Below are 22,514 nucleotides of genomic sequence, written 5' to 3' on the forward strand. Positions count from 1 at the left end.
TCCATTGCTCAGAAAAATAAGACTTCGACAAATTCTGGGAAATTCTTGGATTCTGCCATAGACCTCAATGTTAAAAAGAGAGCCCGATCACTGCATAAATGTGCGGGGGCGTGTACTGCTACCCTATTTGCATAAATTTCCAGGGACAGGAAATGGCCTCTCATGAAGTATCTTCGTAATCAACCATCTTTGGCTGTACTATACAGCCCTGCAACAATCTATCTAAAATAAAACCTTTTGGGAGTACCAGAACCATATAAAGGTAGAGTTGCGACAATGGGTGTTCAAAATTCGTTAAGGTCACGTGGTTCATGTAAACTTCAAAAAGTTCCCGGAAGTGATTGACAATGGATTAGAATGCATCAGGGAATGTCTAATAAGGGGAGAACCGCCACTCTCGGGAAGCTTCCGGTTTCTGAACTGGTTGCAGTTCCAATTCTGGTTCCAATAAGTGCAGAATGAATGGCCGGCCCGGCTATCCGTAGGCTATCTGAGAAAACTTTTTGGAAAAGACGGGCGATATGGACCCAACCAACTCTTCTTGGGAGGGGAGAACTCCCTCACATAGGCTACAACCCATACAGAGGCAACGGTGTCATGCACAGAATGCGGAACGTGTATAGCCTACTTTAAGAGAAGATAGACTAATGTGACAAATGTCAATAATTTTTTTCCTCGACCGGCCCAAAAGTGAAGCGGCCCACCGGGAATTCTCCCGATTCTGCCGATTACCCACCCTGGGCCTGGTGCTAATGCTAACAGCTGCAGCTCCCTTAAATCTATAGGTTCTCATGCATATTAGGCTAGCTTTTGCCAATGATAATGAATGCAACATAAAAAATAAAAATAAAAAACAGTAGGCTACTGCTCCTAACTGAAGAAACGTCTACGTTACTGTAAGGAAATTATTATTATCCAGGGTTCTCAAGTTTTGAGCTCAGCTTGGAGTGAGGAGTGAGATTGGGGGGGGGGGGGGGGGCACTCACTCACTAATTTAAAAAAAAATTGGAAAGAAGCATTAACCCTTTGAGACCTTGAATTTGTCATTGTAATCTATAGGCTACATCAGGGTCAGGGGTTTGTAGCCCTACCCATCTGGCAAAGTATAATGCATAGCCTATGTCTCTTATGTCAGCCTTATCAAGAGAAACCATTTGTGTTTTTATGTCACCATGAAGCTGTCAGTAGAAATAACGTTTCATATTTATGTGGGATAGATTGGAATCTTGAAATATAATAATCGTGACGCTGGGATATTCTGTGGCTTACCAATTTACCAGATGTATATGCACTGAGTGAGAAAAATATTTTATTTATTAGGCTAATTGCTTTATTCACTTAAATAGCCTATATTGTCACAATACCATTGGACTAAGCATGTGCATGCCGAGCCCATTTTTTTTTTATAAGGACAGCAAGTTCATTATCTTGGGTTGCTAATATTAGGCCTACATTAGGCCTATGGTGGTTGGCAGGTCATTGTCTGCAGCAGTCCTGTAGCTTTAGAAAAAAATGTATGTGTAGCATACTCGCTCAAATTGATAACACTCGTTAATAATAAGCCAATTTTCATTCATTGTTGACATGGTCCATGGAGGCTCAGACGGGTGTTCCGGGACCTGATGAACACGGCGCTAAAAAGCACAAACGAGTGCGAGTTGCAGCCACGAGAGTGATTGGTCGTGTAAAATGAACGTTGCTGATGTGTGGGTTACACAAAACTATAATGACACAATCATTATGTTTTCTTAATGACCGACAGTTTAGTTTATAGATAAGAAATAATTTTGCCTTAAAGTAGGACAGCCAAACGCTCGTGAAAATGCTTGATTTACACACCCTGTAAAGTGCCATAATGGTTTACCAAATGACAGACATTTGAATTTCTGAATAAAAAGAATGTTGGTAGGGCCTACAGTTTTGAAATCTTAAACGTGTAACCCCACACAAGCATAACGTGGTTGTAGGGAGACGAGACGGGAGACGGGAATTTTACCCGGATACAACGAATATAGCCGATGTTTTGATTGGATGTCGGTGGCTATTTATTTTTGGATTTGTCTGGTGAGTGGTGCGCTAGTTCTGAACCCTGCGAGAAATTCTTTTGTATGCGTCTCCTCTAGGCTACTAATTATGCAGATACCTTGGCATCCCTAGTAATATTTCTGCGTGAGAAAGGTGGCGTGTGAGCGTGTGGACTTGTTGAATTGCGTGCACGCCCATTGCGTGAGACTTAAGAACCCTGTTTTAAATTATCATTGTAACCATTCGTGTAAGCAGAAATATTGTTGTGCTGAGTTCTAAGAACAGAGAGTTCAAGTTAAATGTTGTTGTGCTGAGTTCTAAGAACAGAGAGTAGCCAACAAGTTAAGTGTGCACCCAGACAGACAGGAACTGCACCCTGTCTGTGTGTGTGTGGGGGTGAGATAAGAGTATGTCACAATGAAGTCGCTATGTCTTGCTTCCTATTTTCTGTATCTGTACAATAAAAGACAGCTTTTGGGCTGCAGAGTCAGAAACTGATGGTGTGAGGAATTCTTCCTTACATTAGCAGGCTCTCCTCTTGGTACCAGAGTTTGTGGGCAAAGCCATACTTGTTGTGGTTCTTGTATCTATATGTTGGGGTTAAATTCCCTGACAGTTACCAACAATGTTAACAAACTCAGCTTCACTGCTGCAAACAAAGTTGGCTATATGCTTCGCCATATAACGACCCAGCTAGGCTTGTGATAACAAAATCTTTACCTTTTGTTTAGTCCACTGAAAGTTATCCACATATCAAACGATTAAATACACAGTTATGGAGGAATTGTTTTGGGAAAGCAGTTGCACTATATCCAGGGGTGAAAGTAGTTTTTATTTCTTGGTGGTAGATATAGAGTTATAATGCGCGCATAGCGCGCGCCGAAAATTTCACTTAGCCTAATTATTTATTTGTTTATTTACTGTATTATAGTCTACTTATCACTCTAGTATCACTCTTTAACCCACCTGTATCTGTTTTTGATTATGATGCTCGCTCCCACTTCCAATCGTTTTTTTTTTATATAGGCTACTGTAGGCCTATATCATGAAACTTTCTTTAAGTCATGCTTTTTTATTTGGGAGACTGCAACATACTTCTGTCCGCTAAAACACTTTCATTATTGCTGCGCAAGATCTAGTTAAGCCGTACACGCGCTGTCTGTCTCTTGTCTCTCCAGCAAAACACTGCACACATAAAACCAGAATAGGCTATTGAAACATCAACATATTTTTCTTTAGCCTGTATGTTTTTTTTTTATTTGGGAGACTTCTACTTCCGAAGAATTCTAGCCTAATCATTACACAAACAACACACGAAAGAGCTTTTTTCTCATCTGTTAAAGTAAACGACGCTATTTGCTGTGATAAACGGTTTGCGAGAAAAATTACTTTTCAAGAAATAATCCTATTAGCCTACTCTGCATACTAGGCTAGCCGACTCTTCACTCATGATCAACCGTATATCAGAATATCAGACCTTACCGAGCACAATGGTGAAGCCTGCATTCCCCTGTAGCCTACAATAAACCGTTCCAGAGTAGGCCAAATCTGGTTTTGAAATTGTAGCACATTTCATGGTCTCCAACTTTGGGCTTTACGTTTCTTAAAACTGAGCTGTGCTTAAATCGCATATAGGCCTATTTCTGTCAATATTAAAATCAGAGCTATGTGCTAAGAGTTTATCAGTGTAGCCATAATGATTTCACAAATATTTTCACAAAATGCTAAGCATGCATGTATTTTATGTCTTAAAACTGAGCTGTGCTTATTGGTCAATGCATGATTTCATAACAGGCCTATAGAAAATAAATGTTGAATGTTAAATATAGCCTAGATCAGTGTTTTTCAACCTTTTTTGTGCCACGGCACACTTTTGACACTTAAAATGTCCCACGGCACACTAACATCCTGTGTGAAGAAAAAATAAACATACCATAGCCTAAAATTTTAAATACACAGATATGGCCTTATTATGGCTTCTATGCAAGACCTGCTCAATAAAACAAGCGCCCTCTGTTTCATTTGTAGGTGACTCTAATTTAATTGTTGTTATGAACTGGATATGTGATGATTCTGTGAATACTGGATATGGGGCCCCCGTTGTACAATGCCTGCATACCACAAATAGTGCAATCATACAATCAATGAGAGCATGCGGTTATAAATTCTTTGATGCAACAGTTGCTTTTCTGGACCAGTGAGTGATATTTGGGTAATTTTCTGCTGCACACCTGATGATCTCTCACGGTACACTAGTGTGTCCTGGCACAGTGGTTGAAAAACACTGGGCTAGATATCTGTAAATATTAAAATTAGATGATGTAGGCTAGTATAGAGTTATATAAAGTGCTCACACCGATGGATTGTCTTTAAGGAGCCACACCACTTTTATGACAAAAGTAGTTCTGTGACCTTTGCTGCTATTGGGCATGACCGGTCAATTATGAGTTCTGTCCAACATTGGTGGTAGGTTTATTAAAAAAGTCAGCACATTTTAATCATATCGCAATAATCATGATCATTTTTGGTCATGATATCAAATTTGCATACCGTATTTCCAGTGGCTGGTAAAAAAAAAAATTCTCCTTTGCTAAAACCTCCCTGAGTGCGGGCAGGTTGATGGATTATTGAAAAGGCCCTCAAGCTCAAACTGTGTGAAGGCACATATGTTCTCCACTCCTATCTGAGTAGGGCCCCACAGATCACACTATGTGTGATAATCATGCTTTGCAATCGGCATCTTTTTTCACAGCAAGATGCCTTAAATCTTTTTTCATATTTGTAAGTCTCAATCATCCATTTCTTTCCACAAAACTCGCCAGAAGTCTTCATTTAAGGGGTTATTTTCTTTAAAAACATTTCTTGCATGCCTCAGAACTTCCCTGGCATTACTGAGTTTGGGTGGTGGTAGCATAGTGGTTAAGGAGCTGGGCTAGCATGCTGTAGCCTGAAAAGTTGTGGAAACAATTCCCGGTTTCCACCGTTGTGCCCTTGAGCAAGGCACTTAACCCCAAGTTGCTCTGGGGACAATGTAGTCCCTTGTAATAGAAGGATGCAAAGTGTCTGCTAAATGAATAAACGTAAATATACTAACTTTCTGAGGTAGAATCCGTCCATGCTGTGGAGTAAAAGACTGATCTTGTTTTCAAGTACAATAAATAAATGAATTGTACATTATATAACCTTTCAGGGATTACACTTAGCAAAAGAGTCAGGGGACAGACATTTTTAAAATTAAAATGCTGTGTGTGCAAAATCTCCCTCCAGCCAAACACCCTTGCAGGCATTTGGAACAGTAAAATGGGTATTATTATTCAGGAGCTCCCAAAACCAAGGCTGGTTAGATCACAATCTGGTCTTTTTACATTTGGTTAAATACACAGTGTAGGACAGCTACAGTATAAGGGCTATCGGAGATCACAGGCCTCCATAAAGGCCTGCAATATCCTGCAACAGCTTTGTTCCGTCAGCCATTAAGTCAAATCAGCTCAAAGATGTAATGTGTTCCTCTTTGGCTCATCCTACACCTCTCCACAAAAGTTTACTTAACATCTGGCTGACATTTTTTCCATAATCCTGTGCACAGATATGTGAGTATTATATAGCCTACTGTAATCAATATTGACAATGGTACACTACATACATGGAACTGTTAGTGATGGGTTGTGAGGTTATTGAAGAGGTTATTACCAGGAAGTCGTCTTTTGGTGGCCATTTGGGTTACTTGGTAAGGGGGGGGGGGCAACAAAGAAATTTCTAAACGGGCTGAAATATAAAACACAATCTTGTCAAATTCTCATAGTATCACTTTTCTCATATAGGAACACATTTTAATGAATACATCACTAATATGCATATGTATTAGTACTTAACAAGGTCTGTATTAAGTATCCTTGCAGGTTTATTAGGTCTTTATTGACGATTTCTTATTCTTAATCAATAGGCCATTTATTCTTAGTAAATCCTTAATAAGCAACTTGGTCTTGATAGGTTACTGGTATACAGGATGGTTATGGTATTTGGTATGGTATGCAGACACTTTTGTCCAATTAATTAATTAAATGTAAAGTGAACAGAAGAGTCTTTAAACCCTTCTTGGAAGTCCCAAAACTATAAGAATACAGAGCATTAGACAACTCATTCTACCAACGAGGAACTACTGAAGAAAAGAGTCTTGAATGCGACCTTATGTTACTGGCCGGTTGACACAGCGGATGCTCATCAAAGGACCGCAATGGGCGATTGGGGATGTAGAGTTGGATCATGGAATTCAAATAACAGGTAGCAGATGCAGTAAGTGTCCTATACTGTAGGCCAGAGTGAGTGATTTGAATTTAATTCTGACTGCTAAGCCAATGGAGAGTAACTAAGAGAGGAGTTATATGTGTGTCTACACTAGCAGGCAGGCCAGCTAACAATGAATTTCAGTAGTCCAGTTCGGAAATAACCATGGCTTGCACAGTTGTGTGCCATATTCTGTCAGATAAGGTCTGATCCTCCTAATGTTGTAAAGGACAAACCAACATAATGCGATTGAGACTACATGCTCAGAGAAATGTAGCCGTCAATTGTGATACCCAAGTTATGTGCTGCTTCAGTTGGGTCAGTGAAGATGAGCCAAACGTGATGTTAATCTGCTGGAGGATATCTGTATCTAAATATAGTACACTTTTTTTCCCCACTTTATTTTGTTACACACTATTTAATACTATTCTTTGATACTATTTGCACCAAACTTCCCAGTTGTATCTCTTCCTACTGTATATTCTAAAGGTATTTGCAGAGGGACATTTATATATACCATTTATAGCCTTTATTTATATTTTCATGATTTAACATTTTATCCCTTAAACGACATCCCTTAAACAATGACTTATATTCTGATGTATGGAATGATGAAAAGATATATCCAACACATTTGTAAACACTTTTGTATATGCCGCATTCATTTTGAAATTCAATGTTCTTATTTCTGATTTAGTTCTGATGTAACACAAAAATTATTTCTTCTAATGTGAGTAAACAAGTGGGTAAGTTTTATGGTGATATATATTAATTATACATGTTACCCTATTCACCTGTAGCCTTTAAAACAGTGTTTCTCAAAGTGTGGTCCGGGGACCACTGGTGGTCCGCAAGCTATCCCAAGTGGTCCGCGAGCAGACGTGGTAAAATTTAATATAGATGAGTTGTTTGCAATATTGAACCAACTTGTATGTAAATCCAAACATTTCTGCAACACTGCCTATGTAAGCCATGCCAGTTTAAATCATATTAATTCTCTGACACAATAATACAATCAAAGTGGTTAGTGAGTAGGCCTATTGTGTAATTTACTATTGAAGTAGGTCTAATTTATTCTATTTTTTTTAGCTAGGTGGTCCGTGAGGCTTTTTTTTATTGATTAAGTGGTCCTTGGTCTGAAAAAGTTTGAGAAACACTGCTTTAAAAAATATATTTTCTTTGCTAGAGAATGAAACAGCCGCTCTTTTGGAGAGGTTATCGTGTATTATTTTACTACTGTACTACTGGTCTAACAAATGAAATGGCACCAGTCAAGTTTGGCCACCTTGACTGTTACCGACATCTGGTCTGGCCGATGGACTATCAGGATGAAAGAAACAGAAATGAAGACTTACACATTTGTTATGTAATTTTTATTCAGTCGACGGTTTTTTCCTGAACTAAAGCAAAATATACTCTTAGTAAGGTTTATCAGCACACAAATGTCGTCAGTCACCAATGTCTATCCTCTTCAAATAATAACAATTTTACAAAGATATATGACTACACAGCTATATGTAGAAAAACTAAGATCGTCTTCATCCATCAGCACTACAAGGAATGAAAATTCTGCATATTGCTAAAACTGTATGTGACGTCCTCCACACGAGCGTAGGGAAGGCTTTTGGTTGCAGTGTAAGGTGGGCAGTCATCAGTGTCAAGATTCTCTTCTGGCAAATTCACTTTAGTTGAGGATGACCCTTCTGAAGGCTCCCCTGCATTAGAGTAGTAGGACCAGCTTGTGGAAGCTGATTGACTGGAGGTCTCAGAGGGATCACATAGGCCTTGGGGGAACGTGGCTGACTCCAATAGGCTTGTTGACTGAAAATCAAAAGAGGACGATGAGGAACAATGGGCCAAACGTGGCTCATGGAGATTCAGTTTGGATACCAGAGGTTTGCCAATGGAGACAGTTTGTATTTCTTGAACCTCCTCCTCCTCCAGGTTTGAGTATTGGTAGTGAAGACAAACTGTAAATGTCAGCTCTTTCTGTAATGAGAAAATGTCACAGATATGTCAAATTTAAGCCAAAACATGGTGAAACCATAGAAAATAATTGATCTTAAATTCAAATATAGCTTATGACCTTTAGTCTCTGGAGTGCTTTGAGACGGGTATATAGCTTTGGGACTTCGGGTTGTGGCAGACAATCTATTGTAAATAATAAACTCCCAGCTTCCTGCAAAGTCTCTTGATTTGTGTGTTTGAGGTCTATCTCAAGGTCCTGATACAAAAAAAGACAATTATGTCGGTGAACATGGCTTTACCCATTGGGTTGGTGTAAAATCCATGGATTTAAAACTCTAAATAAAAAGCTGCAATACATCAATAATATTATCAATGTCACCTCAGAGAAGTCAGACAGTTGGGCAGAACAGTGTTCTATATCCTTGGGCTTGTCTAATATCCGGGTATAGATGATCATTATGTTGGAGAACTCAGCTGCAAACCCCAGCTGCACCTTCACGCCACACTTAAACTCTAATGTCCGGCTCTCTGGCAGAACTGTTGGGGGAATGGCAATCAATCAATCTCATTCAGCTTCATTTATACAACACTTTCTAAAACGGGCATTTCAGATGAACTCAAAATTGTAAACCAAAAGAGATAACAAGTGCATCAAACTTCCTTCAAAGACCAAACAGAATTCATCTCAGTTGTTAAAGGGACACCAGGCAACGTTTTCGTGTTAATTACTCATCTTCGTAAGTCGGTATATGGTTAAATGACTCATTACAGGGCGAATGAAGACTCTTTCGCCTGCCCCTACTGCCTATAGGAAGAATATCCCGCTTGCAAGTTCAGTGTATCGTACCCGCTGACCGAAGCAGGATCAGTTTACATCCTGCATCCACAGCACAGAGGCAGGCTAACGAAACGCTAGCGATTGTTGCAAACGTGTGTATAATGGCAGAGCCGGCGAAGAAGCAGCGAAAACTCTTGACGGAAGATGCAAAGAAAAGGAAAAGAGCTTCAGACCGAGCGAGGGGGAGTTTCGTAGAGAAAAAGCATCAGGCTTGCCTGGTGTCCCTTTAAAGTTAAAAGTTAAAGTTGACTGATATTTAGCTTTTATCCAAACTCACAACAGTGGGCTCCACCACGCCCACATTTTATATTTAAAAAAACAAACACCTGTCATTCTTCACGTTGGCATTTACAGCCTTATTTATCTCCTATTAAGACCAAGATTTCTAATATCGACATCAGTTGTTCTGGACCAGTACCAGTACCAGAAACAATAATAATAATAATAATAATAATACATTTTATTTATAATGCACTTTTCATCATAGATCTCAAAGTCTCAAAGCAACAGACAAACTTGACTATAACAACACATTCTCTATAACAACATTATTTCCCATGAATTGTGTAGTCTTGAGGCCTCACCATGAGCGATAGCCCATTGCAGGTTGCGCGCTGAAGTAACAGGGCAGTCAGTGCTCTGGATTTTGTCTGTCAGCGCTCGGCGTTCTGACAAATTACTTCGTAGCTCCAGGGCCTGCCGACCACGTGTGATTCTACACTGGCCCATGTCTGCTCGGACAAACGCAGAAAATGTTGTACAGTTTTTATCACAATGCATATCATCAAGTATTATATATATCAAGTATTTCCTCTTTTCTAGCCCTCGAACCAGCTCTTTTACAGTTGTGCCTGAAAGTGTTGGTACCCTCCCACAAAACAAATTTAAAACCGTCATTCATCATTGTTTATTCCATGTTTAAATGCAAATTAGGCTTAGATTTTAACTTTTTTTAACAAAATATTTTAAATAATAAATCGAATGAAAATGGAATTGACAAAAATACACTTCACCTAATAGTGAGTTGCACAACCTTTAGAAGCAATAACTTCCAACAAAGGCTTTCTGTAGATCTGGGGTGCGTTTCCCAAAACCATAGTTGCTAACCTGTTAGCAACTTAGTTGGTTGGCAATGGGAAATTGCATTGCAACCAACAAAGTTGCTTACTTAGTTAGCAAATATGGTTTTGGGAAACGCGCCTCTAGAATGAAAGCCATGACCTGCGACTGAGTTTTCTGACACTAGGCTGTATGTTTCGCTCCAGGATGTCCATAGGTTTTGAGATTTCATCGTACCATGCACAGATTCAAGGCAGACTGGGCCAGACAGAGCAAAGCAGCACCAAAACATTAAATATTAAAATAGATATTGTGTTCTTTTCTTAGACACACATTCTCCCAGAAGGCTTGTGACTTGACTATATGAATTTTATGTACCTTGACCTTGGAGTTCACCTTAGAAGTTATCTTTGGCTCTTTGTCTTCCAATTTGCACTATCCTTCTGTTCAGTCTGGGGTCAATTTCCTTCTGGCAGCCACATCTAGGGTTGGCTACAGTCCCATGCACCTTAAACTTGTTAATAACACGGGCAACTGCAGCCACCGGATCATCAAGCTGCCTGAAGATGTTCTGATGCCTTTATCTTTACCATCTTTCAGATCCCAGCAGGTAACTCTTTCCTTTGATTACTCTAGTCTTCATTAAGGTGCAATGATACCAAATTGCAGAGTGATTACTTTTCTCAGTTTAAATAGGCTATATGACTGAATGAAAGCTCAAATACACATGTAACACTAATCAAGGTGAAATAGTTCATTTTAAATGTCACTATAATCCAATAATGTATCATATTTTTTAATGTACTAATATGTCTGGGCCATTTTAGAAAGTCCATGTAAAAAAAGCATTTTTTCAATAATCTGTAAGGGTACCAACAAATTCAGCCTAGTTTTCACTAATTGGTTCTTTCACTCCTTGTTAGATAGATTTTATTGACTAGCAAATCTGGGTGTTTGACACTAATCTGCCCCCCCACCCCAAAGCTGCATATAAAAAACAATACAATAGGCAGCACAATACATTTTTAAAGGGACATTTTGTAGGCTTACCTGCAAAATATATGCCAAGGACATGCATCCTTACTTTCTTGAAAATCTGACTAATGTAGGCTACTAGGATAAACACCCAGAACTATAATTCTTAAAATGAAGAGGTCTATAAGAGGTCTATAAGAGTTATGTCCTCTTGAGGACAGGACATCTTACCCTCGGCCACTCTGTCCAGCATTACAGTGACCTTCTCATCCTCCATAAGTCTTTTCTTCAGATAGCTTATGAAAATGCCATTGGACAGATCATCTTTATTCACCTCATATGCCTCAGCATCCACACACCTGCAATTGAGCTAGTATTAAAATAATAGACATATAGACCTATCCTATTCTGAGTACAAACAGAATGGTCGTAAATAATATAGAGAGACTTACGTAGCATAACCAAACACTATATTTGCGGTCACCTTACGAGGATCAGGTTGGGGTATGGTTTCATCATTTAAGTTCCTTGAAGCACACAGACCACATGCATTTTCACATAAGATGTTTATGAGGTGCCAAGTGTAACATGCCTTATTTCATGGACAGAATACTTTTTGTGCTACAAAATGCATACAATCATTATGAAACCATGTAAAGTCGTAATGCTTTTTGTTTTTAAATTACTTTAAAAAGTAATGGAAGCTCTCTACCTTTTGCGACACATGTCCAACAGAAAGACATTAAGACCAGTATCCCGCGCCTGCATTCGCTGTAGCACCTCTTGAACCCACAAACAGTGCTTTGAGGTGTAGGAGGCTGGAGCATCAATGGGCACCATGAAACTATTACCATAGTTCTCATAACCATGGCCAGCAAAGTAGAGAAGCCCTGGGAGATGGGGAAGCAAGAGTTGCCTTTGTTTAACATCTAATGTTTAGTATGCAGGGAAAACATTTAAGATGCAATGAATAAATGATTAAATGTATTACAAATGGCAATACTTTGATGAATCTGAATTATTAATGTAAAACAAACATAACCTCTCAAACACAGAACAAAGGCATAACAGACATGTCAAAACAACAAATGACCTTCAGTATTATGGACTTTACATAAAATATATGAGCACAAGAGAAAAGAACTCCCACCATAGACACCATGACCAAGCAGCAGGAGGAATTCCGTCACAGCACTGTGCATCTCCTGCCAGTCCAGATCCAGCAAGGATACAACCTTGAAGTCCAGTTGGCGGAGCAGGTTTGTTAGTTCATGCACATCAGCCATAGGTGCACGAAGCTGGCGGTGGTGAAGGTAGTTCATGTTGCCCATTAGGAGAGCAACCTTGTCTGTGGCTGAGGGGCAGGATGGAGATCATTATATGAAGAAGAAAGCCATGCTCAGTGGCTTACAGAGAGGCTACACCAGGTGCGTAACTGAAGTTCTGTTCACAACGCATAAAATCCATTTTAGATGAATGGTCTAATTTTTTCGACCATATGCGCCGATATCACGTCTGGTGTAGCTACTTCCATCGATTATAGTGGAAGCTAATTGTTTCAGCAGACGCAACGCGAACGGAATGCTTCAGTTAAGTGCCTGGTGTAGCTCAGTCCTTAGCCATGACAAGACTTATGTTGTGGTTTTTAAGAATATGATTGGGAAGACCTTACCATAGAAGCAGCTAGACTGCCTAGTTGGCCCTATGGAGATATCTGTAAAATGACAAACAAATAATTCCTTGCATGAAAAATACTGCTTGAAAGTACATTTAACCTATCTATGTCATTTGATCATGAGATGTGTTTGGCAGTATAATAACACAACTGTAAAATTAAATTAAATGGCAGCATTTCTCAACATATATTTTCCTCCTTGGGCAAAAACAGACAACAGAACTGTTTATTCGTTGCTGAAGTGGAAGCATTCAACAAAAATACATAATTGTTAAACTGAAATCATTATTGTCTGCTTTCTGCTACCATGCAGTTAGTCCTTGAAGTTAGGATATGAAGTCATATCAATGCAAATTCAAACACAATTGTCAGAGGGAGCCTGACACATGATTGCACCAAAATAAAATGACATGCCTTCATCATCTGACTTCCAGTGGGTATCACTTGGTCCTGAAAAACATCACATGAATCATTAAAACAATCAACTTTCAGGCACTTTGCATGAGTAACTTCCTTAATTAATAAGAACCAAAATATGAATTATCATGGCGATTACCAATGTTTATGTTGACCTCTTCACTCTTGATTTCATGGTAAAAGTTGAAGACTCGACAATAGTACCTTCCTCTGTCTGCTGTTGTTACACATGGTATCTGTGAAAGTCAACAGTTACTTTAGCTAACACCAATTAGATTTCAATGTGGAAAGTAGTAACATAAATTGACATACTACAGAATTCCTACAGAAAATTGGATAATATGGTTATACACAACATTTAATCAACAAAGATGATAAAACATAACTCACCTTCAGATTGGGTTTCATTGCGTTTTCTAGAGCTGTTCTGTTACGGTACCACTGGAATTGAGGAGGAGGATTTCCCTCGGCTAAACACTGAAGGAGGAGGCCATCTCCTTCAGATAGTGTCTGCTGCCTTGGCTGACAAGTGATTCGCAATCCACTTGTCGAAGGAAACATTGTACTACTAGTCTCTGAAATAAAAATGGAAGCTTTTTATGTTAATATATATTTACTTGTAAATGGCATTGAAGAGGCATATTTGAATTAAATGGTTTTCTGTCAAATTACCTGAGCTGGAGTTGCCTGACCGGACTACACGCACATGTGCCCAGTTGGAGAAGATAAACTTTTCCCCATGGTTAACACGGCAGATATAGTGGCCCTGCTGAGTCACCGTGAGGAAAGGCACAACTAGATCAGGGTCACATCCGCCTGGGATCTGTAGAACACAGACAAAACTATTCCTCAATGTCATTTCAGGATTCCATCTGCAATATTTTAGTCAGCTATCCTTTGGTTTTCTTCAGCTCAAACTCTTTCCTCTTTATACAACATTAACAGTGTTTTTTTTTTCAGAGCAGCAGAACACAGAATGATGCTCATATGATTGTTATATGTGCTTCTCACCTCCTCTTTGCCTCTGAACCACTGGTAGCCAAGACTAGGTGGGCCGGAGGCCTTGCAGCTCAGCACCACACTGCTCCCCTCTTGGGCCTGCTGTGTCTGGGGCTGCACTGTGATCTGAATCTGGATCTGCTCCACTGTCAACCACAAACAGAGTTGCCTAGCAAAACTACTATAAGGGTAATTATCTTTAACCTAAATCTCACTTAAGATTACTTACTCACTAAATCCCACTTTATATTATGCTACAGGAAATTACTATTATCTAATGACACATGATTATATCGCATCATCAGCCAGTAGTTGAGGATGACATCTGAGATAAAAAAACGATGCTTCAACAACTGAAAAAAGCAGAACCTTCCTGTGCAAACTTCTACAGGAAGTGCTATGTGCTGTCTAGCAAATCACAATAGAAACAGGGAACTATTTTGGATCTTCTCAAAGGCCATGGAGTTCCTCTGAGCTACACTACCACAACACTTAGTATGACCTTACCCAAGCAAAATAGAGGTGGCATCTACAAACCAGCGAATGGCAAACGCCAGGAAATCCGTGTTTGTCTTAAACCATAAAAGTGAAGTTCATGTTTATCATCTAACCGTACAGTAATGAGTGGTAGTGGAAGTACCAGCAGCAGTGAGATATTCCACTGCCTCATGATGCTCCATCTTCCGGAGGCACTGCAGGAGAAAGCCCAAGGTGCAGCCACGGTCTTTCAGCATGCCAAGGAGAAAGCGTCCTGAACTGCCAGTGCAGTTCAAGACCTGGAGCGAGCAATTGGTCAGCTCACTTTCGCTGTAGTGAAAGCAAGCCATTGTGTCATCATCAACATTCTTTACTCCTTAGGTTTTATTAGATATCATTAATTATAGTGTGCACAAGGGTTAGCAGACAGACAAAAGAAACATGCATTTATAGAAAGAGGTCTGGTATAATACATAGGCTACATTTGACAAAGGCTACATTTGACAAATATATGCATGTTGTAGGAATTGTGTTCTTTAGAGAGGCTTAAGACAATATTCATGGAAAATGGTGACATACACTGGTCAGTAATTATGATGTGTGGTCAGTACAGTCTACAGTCAGTAGAAATTAATGCAAACACAATCTACATACACTGGTCAGTAATGATGTGTGGTTAGTACAGTCTACAGTCAGTAGAAATTAATACAAACACAATCTACATACACTGGTCAGTAATTATGATGTGTGGTCAGTGCAGTCTACAGTCAGTAGAAATTAATACAAACACAATCTACATACACTGGTCAGTAATTATGATGTGTGGTCAGTACAGTCTACAGTCAGTAGAAATTAATACAAACACAATCTACATACACTGGTCAGTAATTATGATGTGTGGTCAGTGCAGTCTACAGTCAGTAGAAATTAATACAAACACAATCTTAACTTTCTGTACCTGCAGCGGAAGCGTGGCTGATCCGTGGCAGCTTTAGCCAGCTGTTTCCACCCACACTTGGCATTGTCCAGCAGGACAGCAAGTCTATTGAGTTCGGTTTCATTCAGTGTCCCCACACCCCGGTTCCAGTCAGCCATGCCTCTCACTCATTGACTTTTCAGTCTTTCCTAGACTGTGTGAATATTTACAAATATTTACAAAACATAGCCTAATGTAAACTAGGGACAAACCATTCAAGTTTTACTTATGTCATGAATTGTGGCAATAATTAACAGATGAAATAGTCTAATCAAATTAGGCATACAAGATAGTCAAATTCCTGAAATTAAGGAAGTAAAATGAATAGCCTAATATAAGGTAGGCTACACAGTAGGCTATGACTACGTTACATATTAATCATCCTTTTAGTAGCCTATTCAGTTAAGAATGCTTTATAATACACCTTCTGTGTGATTGCATTGATTAAAGACCTACAATAAACCACCTTTATCTGAGTCCAAGATCAGGTTTTATGAGTGGATGTTTTTGCAATAGCCCATGTAATATCAAGCATTACAACATCTGGTATGAGTCCATCTCAAACTGTGACAATAACAAAAGAATACCTGTTACAAAAGCTTATTACATATGTTAAATTCTTCTAAAAACCTATCTTTAATTAAATTTACATTTAAACAGGCTATGAATTCATTCTGTGCATGCCTCTATGACACCGCAGAGATGTTGGTCAACTTGTTACCGGTAGCCTATGTCCTATATCTTAAGTAAACAATAATTTAGAAAACATTTCCAGTTAGGGTAGCAGCCCAACCTATGGTTTGCTTGGTTTCGATTGGGAAATGTATTAAAGCGTATATAACCTCACTGTTTTAAGATGCCCAAATATTAACAGCAGTTACTATTATGATCTATAGCAGATACAAAAGACAAATTCTCCATGGCCTATAAAATCTGACAACTAGGCTATTATCAAAGTATTGAGCTCCACTAACTCATGAAATCTTACCTGCGCACAGGCGAACTTCCGGGAAATGTAGCCTACTCCACTGCTTTACAATCGCGAGTGTTCAAACACCCTCACAAATCCTGTCTGGCATTTAAAGCAGTGAGACTGTAGTTTTTGAAAAATATTCTGTCCATCAATGTAGTAAAACATCAATTAGTCAAACCGATTTGCATTTATATTAGTTGTTCATTGTAGGCTAATTCAGAAAGGCTACCACAACTAGCAGAGCGTCAAAAAAAAATGATTCTGTCGTTCTTTTTGTGGTGGTTTCCTCTTCACCCCTTTCATTTGCATGCACGTCTCCATTTCCCCATTTAAAAATGACTGGTTTACTTTCACTCTCAACAGCGATACATCTTCCTACCACGCAAGCTACCTAGATGAGGGCGTTCCGTCTGACATGTCACCACCCTTACTCACTCGCATTGTTGAAGTAGACCTACTTATCTCAAAAGTAGCCTATAATTAATTGTCAAACATGCGTTACATCGTCTACCCTCAGAAGACGTCGAAAGGGAAAACATGTTAAGGCTACAATGAGATTATTCTATACTTACTCAAAGCGGTAACCAAATAACTTCTGTATTAACTATGCATCACTATCCAACTATAAATCCCCATCAACCTGACAGCTAAAGTTATTTTACAGATGCTTGAATCCAAATTTTACATTGCAGTGTTGACTCAAGCGTTGACAAATGACTTTTGCAACACTGTCGATGCGGTGCAACAAACTTGAAAACATCTAAGAGGAAAATCCAGGTCTTTGTGGTGTTGAAAATGGAATATCATTGTCAACTGATTAAGCTTCATCTACCAAATAACCCGACAGGTGAAACCAAATGCATGTATAATAACACATTAGAATCAGTTAAATATCTATGTGTAATCATTCAACAATTTCTGGTTCAACAACTATTAGTGTACAACACATTTATTTCTTATTTTGAATGAAAAACAGAAAATGCTTTACATACTCATATATTAGTAACACACAAGATATATACATCTCCTTTTGTATTTCTATGCAAGTTACCACACAGAACAAGTAAAATTAAAAATACCCCTGCAAAGATTTCTGAAAAAAAAATCCTGTACATTCTTCTCAGACCTAGCCTAGACATGCTGAATAAAAATATTGGTACTGTTGATCTGTGCAATATCCAGAAAATTTAATGCATAAAGAAGTAGATTTAGAGGTGTGCTAAACAACAAATTGCTAAATTACTGTTGGATCCTGTGAAAGTACAACGCAACAGTAAGCAGTTTGTGTGGGTGGATCCTTAGATCTGGAAGTAGCATACTTGATGATATCAAAAGGAGAACAAAATCAGTTCTTTGATTTCTAGCCAAAAAGACCACAATCTACAGTTTTTTGCCTTTGTGTAATCTGTTGAAGCGCCACATGTGTTCTTTTCTCAATATCTTCCAGTATTGACGACTGTCTGGATCCAGTTCTGGGAGCTTTTTCGGGGGGCCCAGGTTGAGCTGGAACAACCTACAATGCAGGATTCGAACCGCAGTTGAGTACAAGAACATTCGGAACCACATGTGGAATCCCTGCATTTTAGATGCATTGTTTGTCAGACACATAACATGAATAAAGTTGGTAATTTCAGACAAAGTATAAATACACATATTTTATCTCAACAGCCTTATATGAATGTAACGGATGCCAGCTAGCTTAGCTGTGCTTGAGGAACGTTGGTAAACCTCACTCCCCGACGCCTCAAGAGTGCTGCTGGCATGCAAGCCAGTAGCCTGGGCTATTGGCTCAATTGTTAGCGTGCTCGCCTCCCGATCCGAGGTGCTGCTGTTCGCGTGTGCAGGGCTGAATCGCGCAGGTTCAACACAACGCAGGTTACATGAACATCTATAAAGATATACTTGCACCTCTGTAGTCCCGCTAGGGATATCCCTAGATCAGTGGTTTTCAATCGGTACTGTGAGAAATAATTAGGTGTGCCATGGAATTTTGAGGAACCCAATACATTTGTAGACTCATAAATGACACAGCTTCTTGATTAAAAAGCTCAATCAATATCATGTGACGATGTGAGCATGCCTGTGGTCTCAGCTCATGAACACACTGTATAGAGAAACATATGGGTATGAGAATGAACACTCCTGTTATTGGAGTATGTTACACACATAATAATGTGTGTAACATACTTCACAATTAGTAAGTAGAAGTATATATACTCTTTTGATCCCGTCTCTGCATTTATCCCAATCCGTGAATTGGTGAAACACACTCAGGACACAGTGAACACACAGTGAGGTGAAGCACACACTAATCCCGGCGCAGTGAGCTGGCTGCAACAACAGCGGCGCTCGGGGAACAGTGAGGGGTTAGGTGCCTTGCTCAAGGACACTTCAGCCGTGCCTACTGGTCAGGGTTCGAACCGGCAACCCTCCGGTAACAAGTCCGAAGCGCTAACCAGTGGGCCACGGCTGCCCCTATAAGCCAGTACACGTGTGCTTTAGCGTTTTGGTTTGATCTTTAGTGTGCCCTTTAGTGTACCCACAAAGGTTGAGAACCTTGCCCTAGATGATAAGAATGTTTGCCTTCTATCTACAGCCAATCATATGGTAACAGTTCACAGTAGCAACAATGTACCAATATAACAATAAGTATCCATTAAAGAGTTACATGTAACTGACACATACCATTCTGGGTACTCTTCACGTGCCTTCAATGGAGGATCTTCGCCCTGTTTAAAGACATTCACTCCCACTGCATGTGTGGTCAATTTAATTGGGTCTTTGCACACCTCTGGACCCTTCAGGACTTCTTTAACCATCCCTTTCCCCTTTCCTTTGGCAGCTAACGTTAAAAGAAACAGTAAACAGAATAGTTTTGCAGCTGAAACAAATGTTGAAGAGTAACCAGCAAACGACATACATTCCACTATCAAGCACTGACTGGTTCAAACAATTGACAGCAATGAAATTAATTACCAGTTTATATTCCGAAGGGTTATATAGTTTTAACAGTATTAAGATGCCAGTCTCCGTGAACGCGTGTGCAATGTGACGTTAGCCATCATTCGTTTGTTAGCAGTCAGGTAATCAAGGTCGCTAAGCATAAACATGACACACGATACTTACCAACTTTTTTCGCATATCCACGTGTTTGAGAAACTGACAAGACACTACACACACACCTTTCTGCATGAAGCCCGACAGTTAGAAAATTCAATTTCTTTGCAAAACAACACAATGCATTACTAGCCATTTCAACGGCATTACATAGTCCAACGTCGTCACTTAGCCGACATACAAACCCTTCCGGTTGCAGAAAGATATTAGTTCCTACTATTTTTCACTCACTCTGATATACGTATATATCATAACTCAATTATGGCAATGACCCTGCAAGTAATCATTATACAATTAAAAGTATATATAATATAAAGTACACACATTCACACATCAATAGAAATATGTTTAGTGTACTTCCGCCATGAGGCGGAAACGTTGAGGGGACACAAAGGAAAACGCGAAACTTCGTAAACATCGCACAAGCAAACATGGCTGAATACGGAGAAGTTCAGAAAGGAGCTCTGAAACTAAAAGGGTTGGGGGACCTGTCGTCTGCTAAAAAGTAGGTTATTTATCTATGTACAGACATATAAGATATTGGTGATGTTATCGTTGTCTCTCTAGTCGACCCTTCGATAATATAGAGGCATAAATCAGCTATGATAGCATTCCTTGAATAGCTAGCGTTAGCAACTTCCCTGTAACTGCTAATATATAGTGTAGGGTATTCTTAAATTAACTCCATATCTGGTCTACATAATTCGTTTTTTAGGCTACTTGTTAAAATCTGAATATTGGATTGTTAAAACTGGACCTCTGACACATTAACATAGAAACATCTTTCCACGTCAGCGTTAGGCTAGAGGGGTTAGTTAAATACAATTTGCATTAGTCTCTCGGGGCTAAAATTATATATAACGGTTATATTAACAGTAGTGCCATGTGTGTCTCTATGTAGGAAAAAGAAGAAGGACAAAGAAAAGAAGAAACTCAACGAACAACAAATAAGAACATCTCAAACCACCGAGGAAGAAGACAAGAAGACTTACGTCGACAAAAGGACACCAGCTCAAATGGCCTTCGATAAAATTCAAGAGAAAAGAGTAAGTATATCTTTGGCATATGATTGGTGTTAATTTAGGCAACAATCACCACGTGTGAAGACCGCTATTATGGGATTATATATTGTTTTTATAAAACAACCTTGTGTTAGGTAAGAAGTTGTGTGACAACCTTATGTTTATGTATTTAATAGGGTCAGTGTAGCCTACAGAGCTAAAATGTTAATTTAAATAAGCCATGTAAATGTACCAGAATTGTACAAGCAAGCAAGTTTTGATCTGCAATCCCTTGACTTGACGGGTTCTCAAGTCAAGTCAGGTTTGTTTATAAATCAGTTTAAAAACAACACCAGTTGACCAAGTGCTACACAGTCAAAAGGTCAAGACATAAACGGTTTCTCTCAATTAATGTTATGTACTGTACCCCCAACAGCAAATGGAACGTATTCTGAATAAAGCATCTAAAACACACAAAAGGAGAGTTGAGGTAAGTAACGCTCAGAGTTGATTAATAAAGAAATCAGTAAATCAGTTTAATTAATTAAGAACTTTAATTGTGTGTAAGATAAAGGTGTTTGATGTGTGTGTGTGTGTGTGTGTGTGTTACCATTTCCTTTGTCCTTCATTACAAACATGCTGTGTATTTATAATTTCAGGAATTTAACAGACACCTGGATACTCTCACTGAACATTATGACATTCCTAAAGTCAGCTGGACAAAATAAACAAGTTGGTACCTGGATATGGACTGTGGAGCTCAGTTGTCCTCTTAAAATGTGTATTTCATTAAAATGGTCTTTATTTATTTACAATGGTGATTGAACATTTGATTTGATTGGTCATTTGATTTGAACTACTCCATTGTTTTTGTAATCAATCATCCAAATGCAGCAGGTCAAAAGATTTGTGAGCTTTTCTGTTAGCAGCATTATATGATTGATTGATTCATTGTACATTTCCTTAGCTGTTCTCTCCTTTAAAACAGGCTCTGAAAAGTGAGGCTCAGGATTTATTTTGTTATGACAGTCTGTCATTGATCAGGCATTTTAGTTTGTGCAACTAAACAAGTTATATGTGTTGCCAACCAGCTTTTCTTTTGGACAATTGTATTTTGCATGATAACATTCTAAGTAGCTTATGCAGATATTTTTTAAACCAATGTGTAGCATCACATGGTCACAAATAAAATGTTCTTGTGGAATATTTCATTTGAATGTTCAGCCTTTTGTTGTCATTGTGGGATCTCGGCTCATCTGAAGAGTCTGATCACTCAAACCACATGAAACCACAACCTGGCTTATGTTGCTTGAAAGTTCATTAAATTATGGAATAAACATTTTAATTAATTTAGCCAGGTCATTCTACAGTGGGTTGCATAAGTCACCCCCATGCTAAAGTTGACTAAAAAGAAGACTAAAAAAAAAATCCTTTTGTAAATTGATCTTAATACCTTAATTGAAGAAATGAGGAAAAATCCAACCTTTAAGGACACCTATTTTCTTTGTGAATGAATAATGTATCCTAAATAAATAAATAAATGTTCTTCATTAAAATACAGGGTGCATAAGTATACACCCCCCCTTTGTTAAATTCCCATAGAGGCAGGCAGATTTTTATTTTTAAAGGCCAGTTATTTCATGGATCCAGGATACTATTGGCATGGGGTATTTTCCATAAGATCAATGCAAATCAAACCAGCTATTAGGCTAACTGAAATAAAACCATGG

General features: G+C 38.9%; 3 protein-coding genes across 4 annotated transcripts; 1 reads left to right on the forward strand and 2 right to left on the reverse strand.

The window, feature by feature from the left end:
• Nucleotides 1-7,665: 7,665 nt before the first annotated feature.
• On the reverse strand, nt 7,666-17,006 carry malt2 (MALT paracaspase 2). Of its 2 annotated transcripts, XM_042057461.1 has the most exons (18): nt 16,682-17,006; nt 16,160-16,257; nt 15,676-15,847; nt 14,881-15,047; nt 14,253-14,386; nt 13,914-14,064; nt 13,632-13,816; nt 13,381-13,477; nt 13,239-13,274; nt 12,822-12,863; nt 12,300-12,503; nt 11,862-12,039; nt 11,602-11,676; nt 11,381-11,508; nt 9,700-9,846; nt 8,657-8,814; nt 8,396-8,533; nt 7,666-8,298 (listed from the first exon to the last, which is right to left on the reverse strand). In XM_042057461.1, the coding sequence occupies exons 3-18, from the start codon at nt 15,810-15,812 to the stop codon at nt 7,861-7,863; spliced, it is 2,415 nt and encodes an 804-aa protein (XP_041913395.1). In that variant the 5' UTR covers nt 15,813-15,847; nt 16,160-16,257; nt 16,682-17,006; the 3' UTR covers nt 7,666-7,860. The 2 variants fall into 2 exon arrangements, with proteins under 2 accessions (XP_041913395.1, XP_041913394.1); XM_042057460.1 differs by lacking the exon at nt 16,160-16,257.
• Nucleotides 17,007-17,599: 593 nt separating this feature from the next.
• mrpl54 (mitochondrial ribosomal protein L54) lies at nt 17,600-19,993 on the reverse strand. The gene is made up of 3 exons (XM_042057534.1): nt 19,793-19,993; nt 19,352-19,508; nt 17,600-18,179 (listed from the first exon to the last, which is right to left on the reverse strand). Exons 1-3 carry the CDS (start codon nt 19,917-19,919, stop codon nt 18,047-18,049), a joined length of 417 nt encoding a protein of 138 aa, XP_041913468.1. The 5' UTR covers nt 19,920-19,993; the 3' UTR covers nt 17,600-18,046.
• A 140-nt stretch (nt 19,994-20,133) lies between these two features.
• fam32a (family with sequence similarity 32 member A) lies at nt 20,134-21,995 on the forward strand. The gene is made up of 4 exons (XM_042057535.1): nt 20,134-20,288; nt 20,685-20,829; nt 21,221-21,274; nt 21,444-21,995. Exons 1-4 carry the CDS (start codon nt 20,215-20,217, stop codon nt 21,510-21,512), a joined length of 342 nt encoding a protein of 113 aa, XP_041913469.1. The 5' UTR covers nt 20,134-20,214; the 3' UTR covers nt 21,513-21,995.
• Nucleotides 21,996-22,514: the final 519 nt, after the last annotated feature.

This window comes from Alosa sapidissima, chromosome 12, assembly GCF_018492685.1.
Source record: "Alosa sapidissima isolate fAloSap1 chromosome 12, fAloSap1.pri, whole genome shotgun sequence".
Taxonomy (NCBI): Eukaryota; Metazoa; Chordata; class Actinopteri; order Clupeiformes; family Clupeidae; genus Alosa; species Alosa sapidissima.

Bases quoted from the DNA above. Each gene is read 5' to 3' on its own strand.
- malt2 (XM_042057460.1), bottom strand. From the start codon at position 15,812: ATGGCTGACTGGAACCGGGGTGTGGGGACACTGAATGAAACCGAACTC. The intron at 12,864-13,238 runs GCATGTCATTTT...GTCATTTTACAG, and splicing joins CTGGAAGTCAGATGATGAAG to ATATCTCCATAGGGCCAACT. The intron at 11,677-11,861 runs GTAGAGAGCTTC...GTGTGCTTCAAG, and splicing joins TTGGACATGTGTCGCAAAAG to GAACTTAAATGATGAAACCA.
- mrpl54 (XM_042057534.1), bottom strand. From the start codon at position 19,919: ATGGCTAGTAATGCATTGTGTTGTTTTGCAAAGAAATTGAATTTTCTA. The intron at 19,509-19,792 runs GTAAGTATCGTG...TTTTAACGTTAG, and splicing joins TGGATATGCGAAAAAAGTTG to CTGCCAAAGGAAAGGGGAAA. The intron at 18,180-19,351 runs GTATGTGTCAGT...CCTGCATTGTAG, and splicing joins CGTGAAGAGTACCCAGAATG to GTTGTTCCAGCTCAACCTGG.
- fam32a (XM_042057535.1), top strand. From the start codon at position 20,215: ATGGCTGAATACGGAGAAGTTCAGAAAGGAGCTCTGAAACTAAAAGGG. The intron at 20,830-21,220 runs GTAAGTATATCT...TACCCCCAACAG, and splicing joins ATAAAATTCAAGAGAAAAGA to CAAATGGAACGTATTCTGAA. The intron at 21,275-21,443 runs GTAAGTAACGCT...TTATAATTTCAG, and splicing joins CACACAAAAGGAGAGTTGAG to GAATTTAACAGACACCTGGA.